The sequence below is a fragment of the Leptidea sinapis genome, chromosome 24 (assembly GCF_905404315.1).
Source record: "Leptidea sinapis chromosome 24, ilLepSina1.1, whole genome shotgun sequence".
NCBI lineage: Eukaryota > Metazoa > Arthropoda > Insecta > Lepidoptera > Pieridae > Leptidea > Leptidea sinapis.
The window spans coordinates 9,759,331-9,782,925 of NC_066288.1; the positions used below are offsets into that span (position 1 = coordinate 9,759,331).

Below are 23,595 nucleotides of genomic sequence, written 5' to 3' on the forward strand. Positions count from 1 at the left end.
GAACTACGTTCATGTTGAGATCATAGCACTCCTTAAAATGATATGTCCATGTTCAGTACAGTTTACTGTACTGTATTGTACTGTAGGTACTGTATTGTACTGTACTGTATCGTACTGTACTGTATTGTAATGTAGGTACTGTATTGTACTGTACTGTATTGTACTGTACTGTATTGTACTGTACTGTACCTACTGACACACTTCTTCACCCAGACTACCTAGATGTTCCTCAGTACTTATGATTATATTCCTCCTTTTATTAGCGACGGCTACAAGTATGGCGACTAGTAGTTACGTAGTTAATATTAATGAAATAAATAGTAATAAGTTTAATTTTAAATAATTGGATAGATACCGAAGATCAATAACAATGCTGATTGTATGTTTATCGTTATCTGAACACATGTCCCGGTACAGTGGTGGTCGATCCGACGAGTTACATAAGCAACAGTACGGTAGTGGCAAGAGTGAATCTATATCTACCAACACTATCAACCGCGCACGCTCCGAGTGCGAAGGGGCGCAGGGCGCGGGGCGCGGGGCTCGGTGCGCGGACCGCTCGCGATGCGCAGATCGATACGGCTGCGAGCGCTCGACCGCTCCAGCAGTGAGGCGTCAGACAGCTGCCCCTAGCGCACCGCATCCTGCGTCCGCGAGTCCGTTCGTGTGTTGCGATGAAGGTACTCCAGGCCTTGCCCTGACCACCCAACCTTGTCCCGTTAGTGCCGCTTAATGCGATATGTGAACTGTAGGGCAGGTAACTGGTCGGCACGTGTCGTAGCCACAAAGTGCCTGTGATCTCAGTCTTCGATCTCGTCTATACAATACAAACCATTTTACCATTAAGATTCAATGTTATAATATTCTTTGAATGTTAATAAACTCTTATCCATCGTGTATAATTATCGGAGTTGAGCTAAACCTAGTCGTGAATGCATATATTATGCTTAAATATATATAATATAAAGACATATTAAATTATAATAATATTTATTAGGTATATTGCCGTCGATCATGTTGCTAAATCTAGCAATTCATGGTTATCGAAACAGTATGTTGAAAAGTGAAAATATAAATACATGGAAAATAAAAAGATCTTGCAAGGATTGACCTTTAGTGATAATGACCCTATAAAATTACGATTGGTTTAATGACGTTATAATTAATGTAGAAAAAAAAGTAGTAAGCAATATTACGAACCAAAATTCATAATATAAACGTCCTCTAAATGTGTTCTTTGTTTCAGCAACAAGAAAAGCTTTTAGCAAGTACATATAATGCTAAAGTTACCCAAAGGTCTTAAGAAGAAGAAGAAAAGTAAAAAATCGAAGCGCAAAGGGGACGAAGATCTTTTTACCGAAGCAGATTTAGAGAAATATAGAAGAGAACATCAGCAACAAGCAGAAAACGGAGAAGGTTCTGTGAAACAGAATGAAGAGTGGTCGAAGTTCAAAGACTTAACAACAGGCATTGATTCAGTTCTAAATAAAACCAAGGATGATTTAGATCGTATAAAGTCTACATCATTTTTTCAAAGAATTACAGTTAAAAAAGAAATCCAAGCAGTCGAAAAGGAAAAACCTGTAAGAACAGTTGTTGAAGTAACAGAAGCGGATTTTCCACATTTGGTTCAGGCTGCAACGAAAGAGATCGATGGAGATAAGAGTGAGTACGGTGTGACAGATGAGGAATCGGACGAAGAAGATGATTCCGACATTTTTGACACTTCATACATTGAAGCAGTTCAACGTGGAGAAGTAAAATTAGCGTACGTTCCTGATTCTCCAGAAGAATTGAAGGACGACGACATTTTTGATACATCGTATGTTAATGCATTAATAAAGGGCCAAGAGAGTAAAACATCTAAAGGCAGAAAAGAATTAGATATTGGTGTTGCAGTGGAGGTACTTACTGGTCGTATTGATAATGTGAAAATTACAACGGCTAAGAAATCTAAAAGAACCATACCAGGAGATTTATTATTAGAAAATGACGAAACAATATCAAGTACAGCAGGCAAATCCGTTGAAGAACTAGTTGAACAAAGTATATTAGATATTGATAGTGATATACCTATTGACGCACCAATAGATTTGACCTCATCTTTAGTAGTCCCAGTAAGAAAAGAGGCTGAAGATCATATTGAGTCAAATCCTGAAATCGTAAAAGAGGATACACTTGCAGTTGAAGAGTTCGATGAATTTGCACAATTGGCTGTAGAATCTTTAGAAACGAAGGACTTAGCAATTAAATTGGATGAAAGAGAGATAAAACTTGAGCCTGTTTTAGAAGATTCTTGGTCTGCATTTGAAGCGAATACTAAAGAGTCAGTGTTTGCTGAAGGTATTGTTGAAGATCAACTTGATGTTCTAGATCCTTATCAAGACGATCCTTTTGATACCAGTTTCGCTGATGCCGTAGTGGGTAACACTCAGACAAAAAAATATAGACAAGAAACTGTCATACTAGACGAAGACGATGATTTCGATCCTCGTGCTGAGGAAGTTCAAACACGATTAAATAACCGCAGAAAATCATCTGTGCGCATACATTTAACTGATCCTTCTGGTATCAGAGAATCAATAACATCTGACGACGCTATAGACACGACCACAACTGAACAATACCGTGATTTTCTTGGAGGTAGTACCACTGACCTTACAAAATTAGAAGATTCACCGTTGGCTCCAATTAATGCAAAAGATATAGACCCCTTTGATACTACTCTTGTTGAAAATATCGTAGAACCAGGAAAAATAGAATTGAAATTCTTAGAAAAAGAGCTAATAACTTCTACACCAACAGCTATTTATCGAGTGCCAAGTGATCCTGACTTTGATCCTCGAGCTGAGGAGCCAATATCATATGAGAGGAGGGCTTCCCGTCCAGAAAACTTAACCGTTGGAAAAAACGTTGTTTTTAACATTGAAAGCGCTCGTTGTGAGATTTCAAATACAAAACAGAAACCAGTAAAGCCAGTTACTCCTTATTATACTCGTGAATTATCTATCACGGAAAATACGAATGAAGAGTCTTTAATTCACGACAAGGCATTATCAAGTTTACAAAGGGCCCACTCAGACGAAGACTTAGCATTAAATTTTACTCGGGAGTCGAAAAGACGTCATTCTGAATATCCTCAATCATCTAATAAAAACATTGTACTAAAAACAGATCTTCTTAATAGTGAAGGCGCGGAAATTCAATCAAAGGTTTTAACTCCTGCACCTATAGATGAAAATAATAGTGCAGCGGCTACTCGAGTTGAAGTAGATCCGTTTGATACTTCCATTGCAAATAATATTCAGCCAGGTAAAACTGAATTACGTCTACTAGCGAAAGAATTCTCTACTGAAAAGTCTGATAACCTAAAAATTGAAGAAGATACGGATTTTCTAGAGACTGCGGACGACCTATTTCAAGTTAAGGCACTTACACCAGAACCTTTTAATGAAGTAGACAGATCCGAAGACTTTGACCCATTTGACACTTCATTTGCAACTGATATTGCTCCAGGCAAAACTGAAGTAAAGCTTTTGGAAAGTGAATTTTTAAATTGATAATCCTAAGATTTCACAATGGCATTTAATCCATTCTTATCGATGAATGAGCCAGTAGCTCCAATCTCAGCTGATGTTCTTAATCCGTTTATGGTGACCGACGAGAATCCAGATTTCACTTCAAATGAAAATCCATTTTCAAACAGTAATCCATTTTCTGATTTTGGAAATAGCTATGAACCACCTATGGGCGATACAGTTCCTATTGATATTTTTAATAGCTCTGAACCAGTAAATGTAGGAGCGAAGCAATATAATGAAGTGAACAGTTCCCACATTATATTTGATAATCAATTCACATCGAGCGAAATATTAAGTAAGCCGAATGAATTGAATCTGGTTTCTTCACCAATGACTGGTGATTCCAACTTGGACCATGAAATCAGCATGTCAAATAATTCACGACCATTGCCAACAGAAACACAAAATTTAATTCTTAGTGTTACAGGACATATGGAATTTACTAGTTCCCATTTACTGGATCGAATTCCACCTACACGGACACCTAGCCCTGTTTCTGTTCGTGATATTCAGTCTCCAAGTCCAATACCAGAACCAGATAATATATCGACTGATGAAACGTATGCTCCATCAAATCCAGAACCAACTCGCAGCAAGCCCACTCGGCCACCTCCTGCGCGTCCACCTCGACCAGCACCTCCCCCAAGGCCTCAACCACCACCACAACAAACTCAAACAATTGATGACATAAACCTTTTTGATGCTCCAGTACCTGTAATAGTTAAACCTACGAAGGAAGCAATTCTAAGCCTGTACTTAACTCCTAAGCCCGAAGAAAAACCAGTTGATTTCTTGAGCGATGATATCCCAGATATAACAAGTAATGTGGTTATGTCTGGCTCTAACGGAAGTAATGAAGTGGAAACTAACCCGCTCTATATGGACGAAACCAGTGATAGAGTAGATAATAATACTATGAATATAAACGATGATATACCCAAGGAAAACAATAGTATTTTATCAATGGATTCGTCAGAGCCATCAATGAATTCAAATATTGCTAACGTATCCTCTTCATTTAGCACCCAAATTGAAACTGATACCTCAATTATAAAAAGATCACAGGATTTGGAAAAAAATCCATTTGAATGTGCAGATGATTTAAATGATAGCTCAGGTTTTGAAACCTCGGCTGTTAATAATATATTTGCGATAGATTCAGAAGAAAGTGAAAAGCCTGTGCTGCCGAATAGTTTGCAAACTAATAATACTATCAAAATCGACATTAATATTATTGATAACAAACGAGATTCACCAATGGACGTGGAACTTGATTCTTGTGATAATTCTCAAATAGCTGCTGAATATATTTCTTACAACCAAGCTGAAACACCTACATTACAAACAGAAAATGACACAAAATTCGGATGGGGAACAGAACCAATGACACAAGATTATCGTACAGAATCACAGAACATATTTTCATTACCGAATAACGCTTTTCCGGAGTCCTACAACGCAATTCCTGTTTCACAAGACGCTTTTCCGGAATCAGATGTTGAGATTCCGGAAACACAAGAAAATAATTCGAAAACAGATGATTATTTTCAAGAGTCCCAAGAAGCTTTTCCTGATTCTCAAGATGCTTTTGATGCTTTCTCGGCAAAATTTGATTCTGCAAATACAAATCAAATGGCCTCTGGTAAGTTCTATGACATTCACACACACTATCGTATAATTATTTATCTCACACGTCAACAGATGAGCAGAGAGCTCACTTGATTACAGGCTTATCACTTACATCTAAAGCGGGGCTATTCTAAGCAATCTCTATTAAACACCCTGAAGGGCTGAGATGTACTTTAAGTAGGTACATTAGAATCCCAAGCAGGATTGCATTGTAAATCAATGTCTTACCGTTGATTCCGAACATCTCTAAATGAGGAAGAAAGGAATTGCCTAGATATACTGTATGTACATAATAATGTACATACAGTATATCTAGGGTTTGAAGTACTGCACCCCAAATATATTAGAGCAATGGGAGTTTCACGAGCTTTGATTGCTAGTGGCCTTGTGCGTCGCCATATTTACCGTAACACTAGCTTTACGTTGTACATGCTGTACTGAGGCTGCCTGTGACAGCAGCCTGCAGCCCTCAGATGCCCTGAGTATTAAGGAAACAGTTGTGGATCGTGCAGATGCGTGGGGCGTTGGAAGCGCGCCGGACGCTGCGGCGAGCGGCTTCGAAGCGGAGGCGTTCGACTCGTTCCTGCAAATGGAGGCACCGCCCCCTCCCGCTGCCACGCCACAACTCGAGCACCGCAGCTCAAGGGACTCCACTGACGACACCTTCTCAGTGTTTATCAGGTACATTGTTGCAAAACACAAACCTATTGATCATCATTTTACTCAAGTAAACTAAAAAAATTGTCTTCTTAACTTCCTGTTCTAACAGGAACAGGAAGTTGACATACTCATAATTTTCTGAAATTATTAGTATGTCAAACTCTCTAAGAATAAAAGCGATTCATTCGATTGCATGAAACGTACTGCACTTTGATAGATTGACAGATGACGGTTATAATCTTGTAAAAAACGGAGATAGCCGTAATCCGCTTCATTTTAAAAGCAACTGTTCGTTTTTAAACTTAGTCGGATTATACTTCATCGAGAAACGCCATACTGTAATTACTACTTTTGCAAACTTATGTCACATTCCTGCACGTTTCATCAACTTAATTTCAATTCTTAATTATGAAGTCCCGCCTCTTATTACGTAGTATTTCCATACTCTTTGATGTCAATAAATGTCAAAGTACAGAAGTCACTATTTACTTCAAAACGCAGAGAAATAATAATATTGTAAAAACTACCAAGGAGGCAATATGATTTGAATTTCGGATTTTGAGATTCTTTTTAATACTTTAAGCGTACGGTCTATGAGATCGATAAAATATAGACATCGTATTCAAAAATTGATAATTTTTTTAGCCATGACGTCAAATATCTCACCAGCCACCATGAGGAGATTCTATTTGTGTTTTTATCCATTTCTTGCAACGGCTTCAACGTATAAAAAAAATAGTGCCTTTGAAAATACTTTAATAATTTTTTGTATTTTAAGATTAGATTCGTTATCTATATTTATAAAAAAAACTATAGAGGTCGAATTTCTGTACAAAGAAGAAAAATGCTCAAAAACGAGTCAGTGGGACGTAAGAAGAGTAGTAGACATAGAACTAATTTTTTGTTTCTCAGTCTGCTTGTACGGGCTAATTTCTGAAACTGTTGAATCGATTTAATTGAAATTTTGCATGATGGTATCTTACATCCCCAGTCAACATCTAAGATACTTTTCATCCCGGAAAATTAACAAATTATAAAACTATAACAACTTATATAGCTTAGTACACAAAAACTTATGCACATAGTTTAATACAATTTGGCATGTATTATATCTTTATATCCCCGGTCAACAACTTAGATAATATATTTCATCCCGGAACATTATGGAAATCCCGTCGGATAGATAAAAAACTATAGTAACTTATAGAGCTAAAAGTAACAAGTTATGCACTTAATTAAGTACAATTTGGCATGTTGATACCTTAAATTACCAGTCAGCATGTTAGATATATACATTCCGGAAAATTAAAGAGTTCCCGTGGGATAGTTTAAAAACTATAGTAACTTATACAGCTAAAAGTACACAGCTTATGCACTTAATTAAGTAATATTTGAATGTTGATACCTTATATTGCTGGTCAACATCTTAGATACTTTTCATCCCATTAAATTAAAGAGCTTCCGTGGGAAAGTTAAAAAACTATAGTGACTTATATAGCTTAGATCACAAAAACTTACCTGATTAACGGCCATTCCCAATATTCATTCTATCTCCGGTTGTGGCCTACTTAAGATAAAAAATTGTGACTATCGTTGACTTTTCTGTCCCATTATCAAACTTATCGACGGTAACTCATCTTAACCATACACGCTGTCTGCCAATGGGACGACGTATAGCTTACCAGGGATAGAAGTTTGTATGGAAATTGCAACAGTGAACTGGCAATTAGAATGACTTATCGGGTATATTGGGACAGCTTCCGATTATTGACAGCTAATTACTGACAGTAGAAGCCAGAAGGTAGTAATTTATCTCTATCTGTAGATAGTATATTGGGAACGGCCGTTGGTTAAATTTGGCATGTTGATACCTTATATTGCCGGTCAAACAATGTACATTATAAAATTTATAAATCCCATAAAAGTGACGAGTTCCCGCGGGATAGAATAACATTACAAAAACATAGTCCAGCATAGCGACATTCTTAAAAAAGCAATTGTGTGTGACGAATGACATTTACACCTGTAACAAAGAAAATATCTTCCACAGGAGCCATAGTAGGAAGAATAGAATAGAATAGAACGACAGTTGATTTAGACAGTTTAAATAATAATACATACATTGATAAGCACTAAACTTGACCTTACAACCTTATGAAATCTCAACCCTACCATCAGGCTTTCCAAAGTAGTAGTACACTAGTGGACCCAACAGACGTTGTCCTGTACACATGTTTTAAATTTGAAAAATCGGTCCAGCCGTTAGGAGCAGTTCACTAACATACACATGAGCAGGAGAATTATATTATATGGGCGGAATTGAGAATCTAAACCAATCTCAAATTCACTGAAACAAATATAAAGTCATCAAAATCAGTCCAGCCGTTTAGGAGGTAGTTTAATTGTGAATCTAAACCATTTTCGAATCCACCTGAAGACACACAGAAAGTTTCATTAGAATCGGTCCAGCCGTCTAGGAGGAGTTCAGTGACATACACACGCACACAAGAATTATATATATAAAGATTAAATACATTGACGGAATAAAATGCTACATTGCAATAATGTTATAGGGGGCAGACAATCTGGCCCCATTGATGTTGTATCACAAAATGTTTTCAAAATTTTACACACCTTTTTACTGACAGTTTCAATATTTTTATCAATGCGCGACATTTTTATACATGGAGTATGTCATGTCATAGGTACATCACTAAGTACATATTATAAAACTAAGTCCTACGCCGCGACTGTCTGTCTGTCTGTTCGCAACAAACTCAAAAACTGCTGCACCGATTCTCAAGCTATTTTCACCATTGGATAGCGTGATTCTCGAAGAAGTTTGTAACATATAATTTATTAAGTTTTAGCATACATTTTACTATACATTAACGATATTTGTTGGAGGTGTCGGAAAAAAATATAAGCCGTCTAGGAGCTTTCAATGAAAACGCTCCCTTTGAGATATAACAAAATAATGTATGATGGAATTGTGTATCTTATATAGTTGTACAAAAAAAAAAACGTGATAGGTAAAGACTATAGACATATTCCATATGTCTATAGTCTCTTAAAGATAACATCCATTTTAATACTTTAAAAATTGGTAATTAGTAGCTTTAGCTGTAATATAAGAGCTGTTGATTGAAGGTGGTTGAATATTTATTTTTGGTTACTGATCTGCTGTTTACGTGTCTAGCATTGCATTGCATGTAATTTCAGTGTATTCAAAAAGTGCTTATGGTGTATGTAATTGGAAGGTTTAGTCGTCCAAGGAATCGTAAAGGATAATTTTAATACTATTATTGATTTTTTTTTAATTAAATTCAAAAAAATTGTGTTTTTAGTATATTCAACAACAACTTAAAACAAGCTTCGGTATCAAAATATTTATTTTTGATATATTTTTTATCACTTAAAAATAGTGTTCTTTTAAACAAACAGTAGCATTATCAGTTACTATTGAATGTTACACAAAATATTTTGTATTATTCTTTCACACCACGCTCACGACCATTTAGTTTGTATGAAATTCTCGATGAGTTGGAAAAAAATTCTGATACCTTCTGAGATCACTATTTTTCCGCCTGAAAACTGTAATACTGAGGTAACCGATGAAGTTTCTGGTGATGAAAATCATGTCACATTGTCGAATTTACCTGGGTCACAGCTACCGGTGTCTGCTTTTCCACCACCATTACCTAAGAGATGTACACCCTGAACAATTTGGTTGGAATGATAAAACTGTGTCATCATCATGTTCCTTACAAAAATACCTCTTTTTATTAATTCAATTTGTTTTTTGATGATGAGGTTTTTATAGGTTTTTGATGTACACAAACCATAGATCGACGAGAACTGAAGACATCATTGTGTATAAATGGCATGATAAAAATATTGTTACAGCAGTCAATGTGTGTAAAGTAGATCGAACACACAAAATCAAAAGGTTTTCCCAGAAAGACTTCAGTAACTATTAAAAGTAGAATATATATTCACGTGTAATGTTATCAGGTAATTTATTGTAAACTAGCTGCTTCCCGCGACGTCGTCCGGCATGCTTTAAAGCGGCAAAAGTAGGTACTATACTGAAAAGTAGCCTTTAATGTTGTCCCGATCTTTTATTATATTTTATTATTAAAAAATATGAAAACTATTTAGCAATTTTTTAGTTTAGCCCTGACACACGGACAGAAATTCTATTTAATACTTTTTTGGCTTCCGTATTGTTTGTGACAACAAGTTTTCTTTTTTGAAAAAAAAATTAACGTTAGTAATTTTTTGAGATTTTATTATATGTATAGAATAGTCGTTCACGATAATTTGGATAGTTTAATAAAAATATATTTAAAAAAAATCTCAAAGGTGTTTTTTGTGACAAACCTATAACTTTCAAAATTATTTATCAAAGTAGATGATTCAAACACCAATGTAAAGTTTATATTTGGCGAGAAGGTGAGATATTAACATTGTGTCTATTAAAACATGCGTTTTGTATAATTTCAAAAGAATCATGTCTCGTTGGTTACCTTTTCTTTATTATAGCTGTTATTGAGTTTTCATATATATTAATCTTGAATTAAATGAGAACCCATTAAGTTTTTAATGACAAAATCTATGTGTGTTTCCCATGACAGATTTTTGTCAAGATGAATGCCCTTCATTTATTAGCCTTACCTTCATAGTTTAAATATAATCAATTTTTTTAAATGTTTATTTTCTTTATCAAGTATGTACAATATTCATGATTGGAGCCTCCTTTATCCTTAATACAAAACCAGTTAAAATGTAATCTATACCTTAAATATACTGGAAATATAGATACTATTAAAGTTGACTAACAAAAAATTCGTTTTTAAATTTACGAGTGTTACGGAAGTACTCTTTAACTTTGGCACAAAGTACATCTACACCCAATGCGAAATCCAAACAGAAATCTACAAAATGTATATAAATTTAAAATACAGGCAGTCATAAGCATATTCTAATTATTACTAAGGAATATGTTTACAAAGATATAATTATTTATGTGTGCGTTGAGTGTGTTTTAATGATAAGTAACGTGTGAGAGGTATAATAATGCAGTGTGTATAAGTCAGTGTGTACTTGTGATCAAATGAATAAATCTTTTAAACGTATTATTAAATGGTCAAGACTGTCAAAAGCTCAGGTCATCTCCATATGATATGTTTCTGTCACTCGTTTTAATTTTCTAAGCTAGTCATTACCGTTTCCAAAAGGATATAAATTGCTTCATTATCAGTCTTATTTTTCCTAAAGCCTACTTGTTAAAATATTTAATGTTTCAAAGTAAGATTACATCTTTTTGTGTAGATTTTTTTCGAAAACTTTTGATAAAATTATAGTCAGTGCGATAGGCCTGTAAATTTGCAAATCCTGTTCGTCTTTTTTATTAAAAATAATGTTTATTATCGTAAGTTTTATTTCAACTGGATACAAATACTTATCCCATGTTTGACACAGAGATGATGTAACATAATAATAACATACATCATTCACACTGTGTTGCCAACAAGTTATTATACAAGTATATAACACATTTGCGTTCACATACAGATCTGAGACATGTTTGATACAGTCTGATACATTGACAGCGTTCACACCAACATAAAACATACATGTTTTTAACAAGTATTGTTAATTTTATTGAAGTTTATGTATAACACTTATTTAAAACAAGTTTTATACCCTATCCATGCTTGGTGGATAAAGTTTCAAACATTTACGTATTACGGACAGACCGTTTTTTTAGTGGAAAAGAAGAAGATAAATGGAGTGGGGTTGATTAACAATATTTATCTCAGCTTATTTTAAGATATTCTTTCGATATTTTAATAATCGTCTCGCAAGCATGAGTAATGCTTTAACTACATTTTGCCTTTTATCCCATGCAAATACAAAGAAGAATATGAGTCACCAGTAGCTAGAAATCTCCAATAAACAGCTGACAAAAAAAGAAGGTGTTGCAAGAGAATGTGTGCGGCGGTGATCAAGTATCACCAGGTGACCCGTGCGTACGCTCGTTTGTCCTCCTTTTCCATGAAAAAAATAATTGCTCTGCTGGAGTGATGGCATGTCGATACTGTATACTGCACTCATGTATCTAAGTTCCACAATACCTTCAATTTCTATTGTCTGTATCAGTAGTCAATTGTGTTGTCAAATTCATTAACTCCTACACTGACATGTCTTAAACAAGTTTAGCTACAAGCCTACAACAAGTATAAAACATGAAATTATATACATGAAAACAACTAATAGGTGACAAACAATTTCATCAGACAAGTTTCATACAAATATTGTCTACGACAAGTTTTATGTTTTTATATTTTGAAAACATTGCATACAACTTGCATTTGTAATTTGCAGGAAACTTGTCAAATACGTGTATAACACCTTCGTGTAAACGAGGGGTGAAAATTGTATGTTTATGTCAGGATATAGGCATTACATTCTTGACTTGCTCTAATGTCCGGGAACCTAAGCAACACTCGGCCGCTTCCGCTGCCGCCGGCCGCTCATTACAAACTGACTCGGCTCTAGTAGTACGAGCGCTGTAGCGACAAACTTAGCATTTCATTGCAACCGAGTGAATCTAAAGGGTGGTTTTGAGAAGGGTGGTGATGGCCGAGTCATCACTCGAAGGGCGGTGATACTAAAAATGAAAGGAAATACCAAATTTTATGTTTTATTATTTTTACACAGAAGAAAACTCACCTCCAATTCAAACTTTTAATAAGTATCTTAATTTTTTTGTTGTTATTCTATCGAGGATAAATTCTGTCATGGTATCAAATGCAGTAAGGTCTTAAGAGAGACGTAATAAAGGAATCGAAGGTAAATTTAGGAGTCAACGGAAACCATTTTGAGCAACTTATTAGTTAGGTAAAAGTGAGTATGAAAAGCAATTTGTATAAATTTTCTACTTGCCATCATTTTTAGTAATACATTTCTTTGCAATGTTTGATTATAAGCAACAGAGTCCATTGGTCCAATAATCAGTGGGATCGATTTTTGTCAAAAGTTCAAGAATATTTAAAAAACGAAATATGCAATTATTGGTTTCTTATAAAGCGAGGGCATGACTCTTTTCACGGCTTTTGTCTAAGTGTCGTAGTTTCCGACTAGGCCATCACCGCCGTCCTCAAATAACCACCCTGTATATTTTATTTTGATGCATTAATTACCGTAGATTGTCTCACCTTATAACGAAGCAAAATAATTTCCAGACCCCAGCAAGCGGAAGCGGGCGACTCCGGGCTGCCACCGCCGCTGGCGCCCCCGCCCCCGCGCGCGCATCCGCCGCTTGAGTCCCCGCGAGCGAACCCCTTCGACGAGGCCCCCAGCGCGGGAATCCCCACACGCCCGGAGCGCTGCGTCCCGGAGACACGTCAGTGTTTGTCAATGTTAACCTTTAAGCTGTACTAAACCGTAGTGCATTATGGATCCGCACATAAATTTTATCTTCATAGGTGTTTTTGTCAGTTAATGTGGCTAGTATCACCCACACGTTGATCTCGGTATGCCACGCGTGATAATCAGTTTTATCCCAATTAATCCTTAGTCCTACCTTCTTTGCTTCCTTTTCAAGGATCCTAGCAGCTTCAACGACTTCTTCTTTGTTTTTCTCTGATAGAGCCAGGTCATCTGCATACCATATTACCTTTTGCTTTCCACCAAACTCTATTCCTGAATCCAGTGCCATCACTTTTACTATCAATCATGCTCCACTAGGTACTAGACTGAACAGCGGCTGTGATAGGGCATCACAAAGTCATCGGTTAGTTCACCGCCAACTCGAACAAGCATCATACTGACTCCAGTGGCCACTATAATTATATCGACCACTTTATCCAGGATCTGAAACCCTCTTAAAATACACAGGACCCTTTATCTACGCTATCATATGCTTTTGAAAATCGACAAAAAGGGCGATAAAAAGCGGGAAATGCTGTGGATATGTTTAGGCTCCAATAGAGTGCTATGAGAGCAAATTATAATACGCGTCTAAGAAAGTCTCTCCAGGAAAAAAAATGTGGATAAATATCCTAAGCCTTAGCTCACAATAAACATATACTATATGAATATCATTTTACAAATTTATTCAAACAGAACAAAACTTTTCCATATTTACAATACTTTAATTACATTTAATTAACTTAGAAGACAGGCAGCATTTCCGCGTTGGATAGCTACACTCTCAGTTGACCGAAATTGCTGCTCTGGACGCCTAGAGCTAAATGTCTCAACACCAAACGGCACAAAGATGTAAGCCTCACTAGGACCGTCATATTTGAGATGGTTGCTGTTTCAGTAGTCGAAGCAGCAGCACGAGCACTAACTGAAATAACTTTGACATATTTCTCATGTGCCAATGCAAGTTCCATCTCACACCAGCACCCTTCTAGAAAAGAAATCAAAAGAATGGACACAATCAAACTCAGCGGGCTTCTTCTTTGTTAAAATAAAATTTGGTTACAATAAAAATTATTATTTAAATTGCCTGCGTTACTTCTTTAAATTTTTCTCTTAATGATTCTGCAGTACACAGAAGGCTCGGATCGGCTGCATTGTCCCAAAACAATATACCACAGACATAATTCTGTGAAAATAACTAAAGTAAATTAGTCGCGCCGTAGCACGTTGGAACAACTTCTGTGCCTGTACCCGATGTCGTAATCATACGTCTTTATCTGAGTCAAGTACGTTGGATGTAATACTATATTGTGTTCCGTAGAAGATGTGGGTCGAAGTCGCGAGGGACGCGATGGTGGAGACACTCCCCCCACCCCTCTATTCGATGAGGACGTGTCGGTGCCGCTGGAGGATTTCCCACGCACCACCTACAATGGCCCCGGCTGGGAGATGCATCTTCGACAGCCCAACAAAAAGAAGATCACGGGACAGAGGTATGTGTACGCGCACATTTACCGTTGGTACACCTGAGTCACACTGACTACGCGGTTAACGGCAGGTTCTGGAAGAAGGTGTTTGTGCGGCTGGTGACGACGGGTGACACGGCGGCCGTGCAGCTTCTTAACAGCGCGGGAGACAAGCAGCCACTGCAGGAGCTGCCACTGCAGGCGTGCTACTCTGTGTCCGACGTGGGAGCGCAGCAGTTCGACCAGTTCGGCAAGATCTTTACCGTCAAGTTGCAATATGTCTTCTACAAGGAGCGCCCGGGCGTGCGGTAACTATTTCTTTTTATTTAATTCGGAAAACTTACAGTGTTGTTATCTAGAGAATTTAATTAAAATTATACTGCAAGTTCCTCTCGAGGCCGGCGTTTCTCTCTCACGCACCGCAGAAATTTGCCTCCGGCAGAAGTTTCCTAGCGACACATTGTGACATAGCCATTTTTCATTGTTTAATCCTTAAAAATCCTTATACATGTCATTACACTTTACGAATGAATAAAGCTTCTTACTCCAACTTTACCAAGTTTTGTTAGTCCCTAATAAATGAATATTACATGATTTAATTATACATGATTTGTTGGTGATAACTTATATGGAACCTATAATTTTTTAATTGAGAAAATCCTATATATTCTCAAAACTAATAATTCAGTTGGCAGTGAATCAAATGAATCATTACATATGGCAATTCATACAATAAACGGGCGCGGGGTACAGGTAAATAGTGGTATAATTCTATTTAGTATCATCGGGTTGGGGAAGACACCCATATCAACACAAGTATAATTAAATATACTAGCTAAATGTGGGGCAACCACTTCAATTACTGATGACAAGGTTTTCACTGACAAACCCCAAAGATCTTCAGTGAATTTTAACTTTTTAGTTCCGCGTCTCCCACATACGGACAGACATAGCCATAGAAATTATTGCCTTTCTGGTGTTATGGTATCACAGTATGGGCTTGAAAATAGAATGGTATGAAGTATACGCAATTAAAGTGAAACACAATGGACTGGTTGGTGGTCACCTATTCACCTGTAATGATTTGTCGCAGGCCTGGGCAGGTGACAAAGGCGGAGCGCATCACGAACAAGCTGTCCCAGTTCGCGGCGTACGCCATCCAGGGGGACTACCAGGGAGTCAAGGAGTTCGGCAGCGACCTACGCAAGCTGGGCCTGCCCGTGGAACATGCGCCCCAGGTGCGTCTGACCTTCGATTAACATACATTCTCATTCATTGTGGTGGAAGAGCAAAGCGTGAATCATTCATAAGGACTTATAACGTATTTTCTTTTAATATTTAATATACTTAGTAAAAAAAGTAAGCGCACAATTGGTGGCATGCAAGAATGAAGTTAAACGTGTTAAGTTGTTATTGTTTGGCGGCAGGTTTCGCAGCTGTTCAAGATCGGCTCTCTCAACTATGAGGACGTGAAGCAGTTCTCGTGCTGCGTAGAGGAGGCACTGTTCCGGCTGTCGGCGCACCGCGACCGAGCCCTCACCTACAAGATGGAAGAGGTGATTGTCTGTGATAGCACTGCTACCGATAACTGCGTCAGACACGTGTACTGAGTGCCAAGTGTCAGATTTTTTACCTATTCGATCGCGTGAATTAACTATGATTTGTATAGCGTCTATGATGTTTTCCCCTACTTTCACTCGATCGAGTAGGTAAAAAATATCACCCTTGGCACTCGGTACTGCTGCCTCAGGTTACAATAATATGTTATTTAAAATAGGAGCGATATCATAAATACATAATCGTTAATATCGAATTAATATATTTATAGGTTACTACCAGCGAAACCCGGCTCAAATCATATCGTACACTTAATGTAACAAACTTGGAACCATGATGAAAAATACGAAATGGATTAACGATAAAATAATGATAAATCATGCTGGAACGTAGTTTGTTTAAATGAAAAAATATGTTTAGTGAATATTTACTGATTTACAGATTTATAAATGATTATATATTTTTTTAAATTCTTGTTTCCATCACTTGCTTATACACTACATAATATTTTATTTTATTATTGGTCTGTAAGTGAACAATGACCGTGTGCCGTGCGAAAAAATAATAATTTCTCTCAAATGAGTCCGAGTTCTCCAAACATTCCAATAGTGTCCGCCACACTATTGGAATGTTTGGCCCTGTGCCTGTGCTTCATTGATGGTCATACAATAAGTCAACCTGAATGGAAATTGTTACAGCTTTGAATTGACCTTTCAATTCATTCCAGTTTAAGTATATAAAAGTTATTCGCAACTGGTTGTCCTTCGTTTCTACCAGTTTAATGAAAATACTTAATTGCACAAAAAAAACAATTACAAATTCAATATATTATATAGAATCTACCATAACTGGTAGCACAATTAGGCTCCTTATCGCTATTCTGCGTTCTATTCCAGGTAACCTAAAGGACTAGGAGATTTTATTTGTAACTTGATATAAGGCAATGATGAAGACAAGTCGAATGATACATAATATACAAAAATAATAAGATGAATTATAATTACATTTTCACCAGATGACTTTTTTTAATGAAAATGAGGGACTACTAGACGAGCAGGACGTTCAGCTGATGGTTATTGATACGTCCTACTCATTACAATGCAGTGTCGCTCAGGATTCTTGAAAAACCACAACCACAAAACTACAATTGCGCTCGTCATCTTGAGACATCAGATGTTAAGTCTCATTTGCCCAGTAATTTAACTAGCTACGGCTTGTTCTAATTGTTCTTTTAATAAGTTTTTAAGCATTTGACTTTTGCATCCGTGCTTTCTTATATAAACAGGTAGGTCATTCCACATACTCTGATAGCCTTAACCACAATTTAATTTAAAGCAAAGGTAAAATAGTCTAATAAGGAACACATAAAATTCAGTTAGCTTCAGACCGCAGAATGATCAAACCTCTTCTTTTCTTTAATAAATATTGCGGAGTTTTTGGGTCGAAAAAACATAGAAGAGAAAGAATCCGGTGGAATCGAATTGGGAGCCACATGAGCCTTGTTTGAAATTTAGATACTTAGGTAATCATATCTGTACTTGTTTGAAACAGTGTCTTGTATCATTACATCGTTTCGGTAAGTTTAGTTATTTTACCGATAGAAAGGTACATTTTCTCTTCCCCCGGAAACATTCCTTGAATAACGCTGTTGATTTCGTTGACAATTTCGTTTTACGTCGCTAAAATAGATCTTTTGGATAACCATTCTGAATTAGCATTATTCTCCACAAGATTTCGGTTTACTAATTTATTCGTTGGTCAGGCGTTTCAACAACATTGAGTAATTCATTTGTCAGTACGATTTGGCCGCAATTTTCATCTTCAAATAGGTAGGTGACTTCTGCATCTTAATCGTAGTAGATTTTCCTTTGATCACCTAACCATATATAACAAAGCACCTTCTGTAATGCTTGCTTTATCTCGTAGATCTGGGAGTGTTCTATTTAGTGCATCTAAAGACTTTCGGGGAGAAAATCGTCTTTAATCCCCTAATATAGCTTTGCACCGTTTTAATATGTGCCCGTGTGCTGATATTTTAATTTTGAAATGTCAAATGACCGGAAATTTAAAGTCAGAAATATTTAAATGTAACTTTAATGCGGGACGTGTTGTACTTCCGCTATTCCTATGCTATAATTCCCGATGATGCTATGGCGAGTGCAATTTCTAGGATCTGATTAATTTAAAATGTCTTTCCAGTAACGCCAGGAGCATCCAGAAATATAATACCACCTTGTCGCTTTGTATCAATGACGTTCTATGCAAATAGACAAATCACGTCGCATAAAAACAAAGACGATATATGGAATATGCCACAAATTACACCATAATAAGATTTGGCTGCTATATCTATACATGGCCATATTTACTACAGTTGTTTAAAATATTCTTGGCCGGTAATCAGCAATGTAAAACATTTATTCAGTTCAGGTTTAATTCGGACAGTAAAAGTCGACACACGACAAGGGAGAAAAGTGTGCTTACATTGTATTCACTTCCTTGTCACACTTTTGCCGTTCCGCTATCAGACTTCGAATGATATGTCCTTATATTTTATAATAATCCATTAATGTGTCATATATCTGCGGTGTAAAGTCTGTTTTGTTGAACAACAAATTTTGGCTTAATCTTAAATATAAAATCAAAAAAGAAAACAAATCAATACAAAATGATCTGTGTGGTACTGCTAAAAATCTGGAGTATTCTAGGACAGTCTGAAAAAAACTAGAAAATCGTAGAATATTCTGACAAATCTGGAATGATCTAGATTCTAGAAAATATGTTGGCCCATAGGACAACGTTGTCCGAAAATGGTTAAGATTCGTTAACACAGCTTACTAAGACAGCTAAAAATATTTTAACTAAGATTACATAAAATCTAAAGTAATATTGTGATTGATTGTGAAGGTGCAAATAACTGCGGTGGACGAGCTGTACGTGGAACAGGACGCTGAGGGCATCGTGCTGAAGCAGATCGCGCGAGTCCGGCTCTTCTTCATCGGCTTCCTCAGCGGTGAGTTGCTCGACACTGTGCCGGCAGGAGGCGTTGATCTTTTAAGCGATCTGCAGAGCTGCAGATCTTTTAAGGTCGGTGGCATCGAGCTGCGGATCTATTGCGGTCGCCGGCATCGAGTGAACATTAATGAAACGATTGATGACGCCGGCCGACTAATAGAGATTTGCTGTCATCGCTGGTCTGGTGCACATCGTCATCATCACTTCAGCGAGCAATACGAACACCTATTTTAGCCGAATGCCGCCGAATTGGAGTATTGAACTACATGTAACAAACACCCGTAGGTACGGTTGTCACCAATTAGATGTGTGGCTGTCCTCCACAGCGTGGTAGCCATGGATGGAACTCTCTTCAACATCCAATCACAGTGTGGAACGTAACTTTCCGTTTCAATGCCATCTTCAAAAATAGCGCAATGTGCCAACTCAAGCGCCGTTTTGGTACCCATAATCTAGCCGACATCCTGTGAAAATAAGCCTCCCACTGGTGTCTTTGGCTTTGTCTACATGCTGCGAACGAAAGTCAGCGCCAGGTCTCCCGTCTATTCCACACGTCACTAGACACACACTCTTTCTCTTTCATTTCTCAGAATTAGCGTCACTATCATTCATCGTGTCTGGACAAGGACTTAATGAAAATAAAATGTGGGTTAAATAGTCACCTAGCGTGTCCGATGCTATTCACATTATATTTAAATCTATCAGATATATTTTAATATATCTGATAGAAAAGGGTACCTATCAGTACTTAAATCAGACGGGAGTTGAAGTTAAAATGAATAATGAGGAGTATGTCAGGTATGCCTGACGTGGAGCTGGGCGTGAACGACCTTCGGCGACAAGGGCGGGAGGTGGTGGGTAGACACGACATCATCCCCGTCGCCACGGAGGAGTGGATCCGCGTGGAGGACCCTGAGTTCCACGCCTGTGTGCAGCCCGCGGAGTTCGCGGCCACACAGATCATCAAGTACGTAGCTAACACGACAACCAGCTTCAACATCGCGACTGTCGATACAATCCCTTGTACACGCTAGCAAATCAGATATCATTTAATTCAGATGCTGCGTTCAGACACGGTTTAGAATTAAAATTGAAATCATTGTTACCGTCGCCCCAAGTTTAATTTATCTTTTGTATCAATGCGCATAATCAAATAAGTTATTTCTGTGAATGTTTGCGTTTGTGACTGTGATATACCTATGATTTTTCTTTTTGTTATTATTGTATCTGTGAAACATGTGTTAGGATGCATCTATATTTACTTTTTGTATTGGTCTTCCTATATTGTTCAGTTCTTGTGATGTGTTTGTTATGTTTCCTTGTAAATAATAAATAAATAGATGCTTCTAGATGCTTATACATATAAGCACGTACCTACTCATTCATATTCAAACTACATTATGCACAAGACATAAGAAAACAATTAAGTATATTATATTACTCTTATTACACAATTTTTTTTGTTATTCTATATCACTCATACTTCAAGTTCCTTCATTGAGTTATCCGTGATACCATCCCGAATGCTGTCACGTGTCCTTCTCAGTGAGGCAACCTTATACTAGGAGGGCCCACTGCAGAACCGCGGGAGTCACATCACCCCTCTGAGCTTTACTATACTGAACAGGGAGGGCACTGAGGACTTCTGAGTGTGTTCTATCCACAAGCTACTGCAGTTGAATTATTGGTAGAATGCTTTAGAAATTGTAATTTTTGCCTTATATGAGCAATATTCGATTCCTTTGGACTCCTAGAAATTCGTCATCTGAATTAGACAAAAAGGCATGATATACGTGTTACTGTCAGACCAGGGGCATATCTTATCAGATGGTATCTTTTGGTGGTAGTTTCTGAGATTCTTTAATCAAATTTTCATTAAAGTATTTATTTTATGTTATATTTTAGTATGTATTTATTTATTGAATGATTATACAGTGGTATAGTGGTATATGTCTACATGTAATAAATGCAAATAGTGGGTCAACTCCTTCGCTCTGTCACTAAATATCAACAACGATATCTCAACGCCTAATCGCCAAAACTCGTAAACACTTGGTATACGATGTTGGAGATAACCATTAATGTGTGTTGTTAACAACACAATTTTTAGGAATACACGCTCCAACTAAGATGCAATGGTACGAATGGTTAGGACCACAAAGGGCGCGGGCGGAAGGTTGACGCCGCTCTCTACTGTTGCTGCGTCTGGTGTAGGCACTATTAGTATTTATCACATTGTTACGTTAGTCTGATGCAGCAGCACGGTGTGTCTGAGTGTGTGTGACACCTGGTGCAGGTTCAAGCCGCCTGACGCGTGCTACATCGAGCTGATGCGGTTCCGTGTGCGGCCACCCAAGAACAGGGAGCTGCCACTCCAGCTCAAAGCGGTCTGGTGCGTCATCGGAAGCAAGGTGAGTTACCGCTTTGTAGTCCTATTGGTAGGCTGACATCTTGTCTCTCACAGTTCACAGGTCGCAGTCTCCTTGTATAATTGACATAATATTTTATGTTTTACTTTACATAAACTTAAAAATTGAATAAAATTTAATATTTTTTTATATTTTTTTGTTATTAAATTGACTTGAAAATGATTCATGAATCTTTTATAACTTATGCAGTGAGCTGACGTATCTCAAGTGGATGAAGAATTGGACCTCCCAAAGAGAGGTTACTATTCGCATTAAATGACCAAATTCAGAGAGGATGTTTAATGGGGTTTTATCTGCACTGTTAATGTTAAAATCAATATAAGAATCTAGACGCTCTGCAATCACTGAGGCCCCATTAGTGTCCTGATTAAAATACGTGTGTTTTTCCTACATAGCGCTTCCTGCGTAGCCTTTTTGTTGAAGGCTTGGATGAGGGTTTTGGAATAGGTTAAACCCGAAGTATTGCTCCAGTGTTTATTACACTCTTGTGAATATGATTGATTTGGCAAGACTCCTTAGGACACCACAAAAGGGTTCAGGGCCCAATTGCATGCATTTAGTATCAATTCTTGCAAGTTCGTCAGCGCATTCATTGCCTTCCAACCCTGCATGTGCTTAAAATTTTGAATAATTACCGGCTGCCGTTTTCATGAACCTCTAAGGCCGGCAACGCATCTCTTGACACCTGATGTTGTGGATATCTATGGGCGGTTGACTCACCACTCCCCATCCCGTGAGCCTCTTGCCCGTTTGCCCCCTCTTATATATATAAAAAAAGGTGGATCTCCGTTTAGTTCTCCCAGAGTATTCAGTATAGTCCGACAGTTGTCTACAAGACTTGAGAGTGTTCTGTTATAAAGAGTCTATACTCGTAGTGAACAGACCTGTCTGAATAATCTTTGTGGATGTATAAGTATATTCTTCCTAACGTAGCATTTATTCAGGATGGTTTCCTCACATTCTATTATGGCGTATATCTCCGACTGGAAAACGGAGGCAAGGTTTGAAAAGTTGACAGATTTGCCAAATTGGGGACACTCTCCGTCACTCACAAGTCTAGTACAGAACTTGTTTATCACCCTGGGAATAATAAAAAAAAACAGACTCCTTATTATTTAAATCGTATAAACTTTCCAAAATCCTTGAAAATTTTAACCCTTACACCATATACATAGGTAAGTATTATGACTACAAATTTGAAAATATCATTGTTATTTTTGAGTGAAGAAAAGAGTCGAGTAACATGACCGTTCACTTTTGGACTGCAATTTTAGGGAAGTAACTTCAAATCAAAAATTGTAAAAAAAAGTGAATGGTTAGGCTGGTGGTTAAGAGCAGCAGTAAGGTAAAGGGTGTGTCGGCGTGTCAGGTGGAGCTCCGCGCAGACGTCCTGGTGCCAGGGTTCGCGTCGCGCGCGCTGGGCCAGGTGCCGTGCGAGGACGTGGCCATCCGCTTCCCCATCCCCGAGTGCTGGATTTACCTGTTCCGTGTCGAGAAGCACTTCCGCTACGGCTCGGTCAAGTCTGCGCACAGGTAACCCACCCACTTAACACTGTCAAGAAAATTCAATCAAATACGCTTACTAAATTTTACACTTTTGTATCATAAGAATAAAAAAAATGGGCAATAAACCCAAAGTTTGCTTTTATATAACATCAGTAATTAATTAGCAACAATATATATAAACTCCTTTGTAAAAAAAATTGAACTTTTGATTTATTCGAGTACTTTTAGTGTTAACAAAGATTTGATGAAACAAAATAAAATAAACATTAGTAATTGATGTAGTAATACTTTTGTTTGGTAATTAAGTCGATCTTG

The 23,595-nt window shown here is 37.4% G+C and overlaps 2 protein-coding genes across 2 annotated transcripts in view; both read left to right on the forward strand.

Annotated features, from left to right (window-relative positions):
• Positions 1-580: 580 nt before the first annotated feature.
• The window catches only part of LOC126971765 (protein stoned-B), a 35,747-nt gene continuing 12,732 nt past the window's right edge, over positions 581-23,595 (forward strand). The window contains exons 1-12 of the mRNA XM_050818160.1: positions 581-680; positions 1,247-5,223; positions 5,723-5,891; positions 13,121-13,281; positions 14,629-14,800; positions 14,866-15,081; positions 15,867-16,011; positions 16,201-16,329; positions 19,238-19,343; positions 20,144-20,312; positions 21,642-21,756; positions 23,144-23,307. Of these exons, the coding sequence (XP_050674117.1) occupies positions 3,579-5,223; positions 5,723-5,891; positions 13,121-13,281; positions 14,629-14,800; positions 14,866-15,081; positions 15,867-16,011; positions 16,201-16,329; positions 19,238-19,343; positions 20,144-20,312; positions 21,642-21,756; positions 23,144-23,307 (3,191 nt within the window). The 5' untranslated portion in view covers positions 581-680; positions 1,247-3,578. The remainder of the gene's footprint in view (positions 681-1,246; positions 5,224-5,722; positions 5,892-13,120; positions 13,282-14,628; positions 14,801-14,865; positions 15,082-15,866; positions 16,012-16,200; positions 16,330-19,237; positions 19,344-20,143; positions 20,313-21,641; positions 21,757-23,143; positions 23,308-23,595) is intronic.
• On the forward strand, positions 1,278-3,316 carry LOC126971900 (protein stoned-A). Its single transcript, XM_050818414.1, has 2 exons — positions 1,278-2,883; positions 3,309-3,316. Exons 1-2 carry the CDS (start codon positions 1,278-1,280, stop codon positions 3,314-3,316), a joined length of 1,614 nt encoding a protein of 537 aa, XP_050674371.1.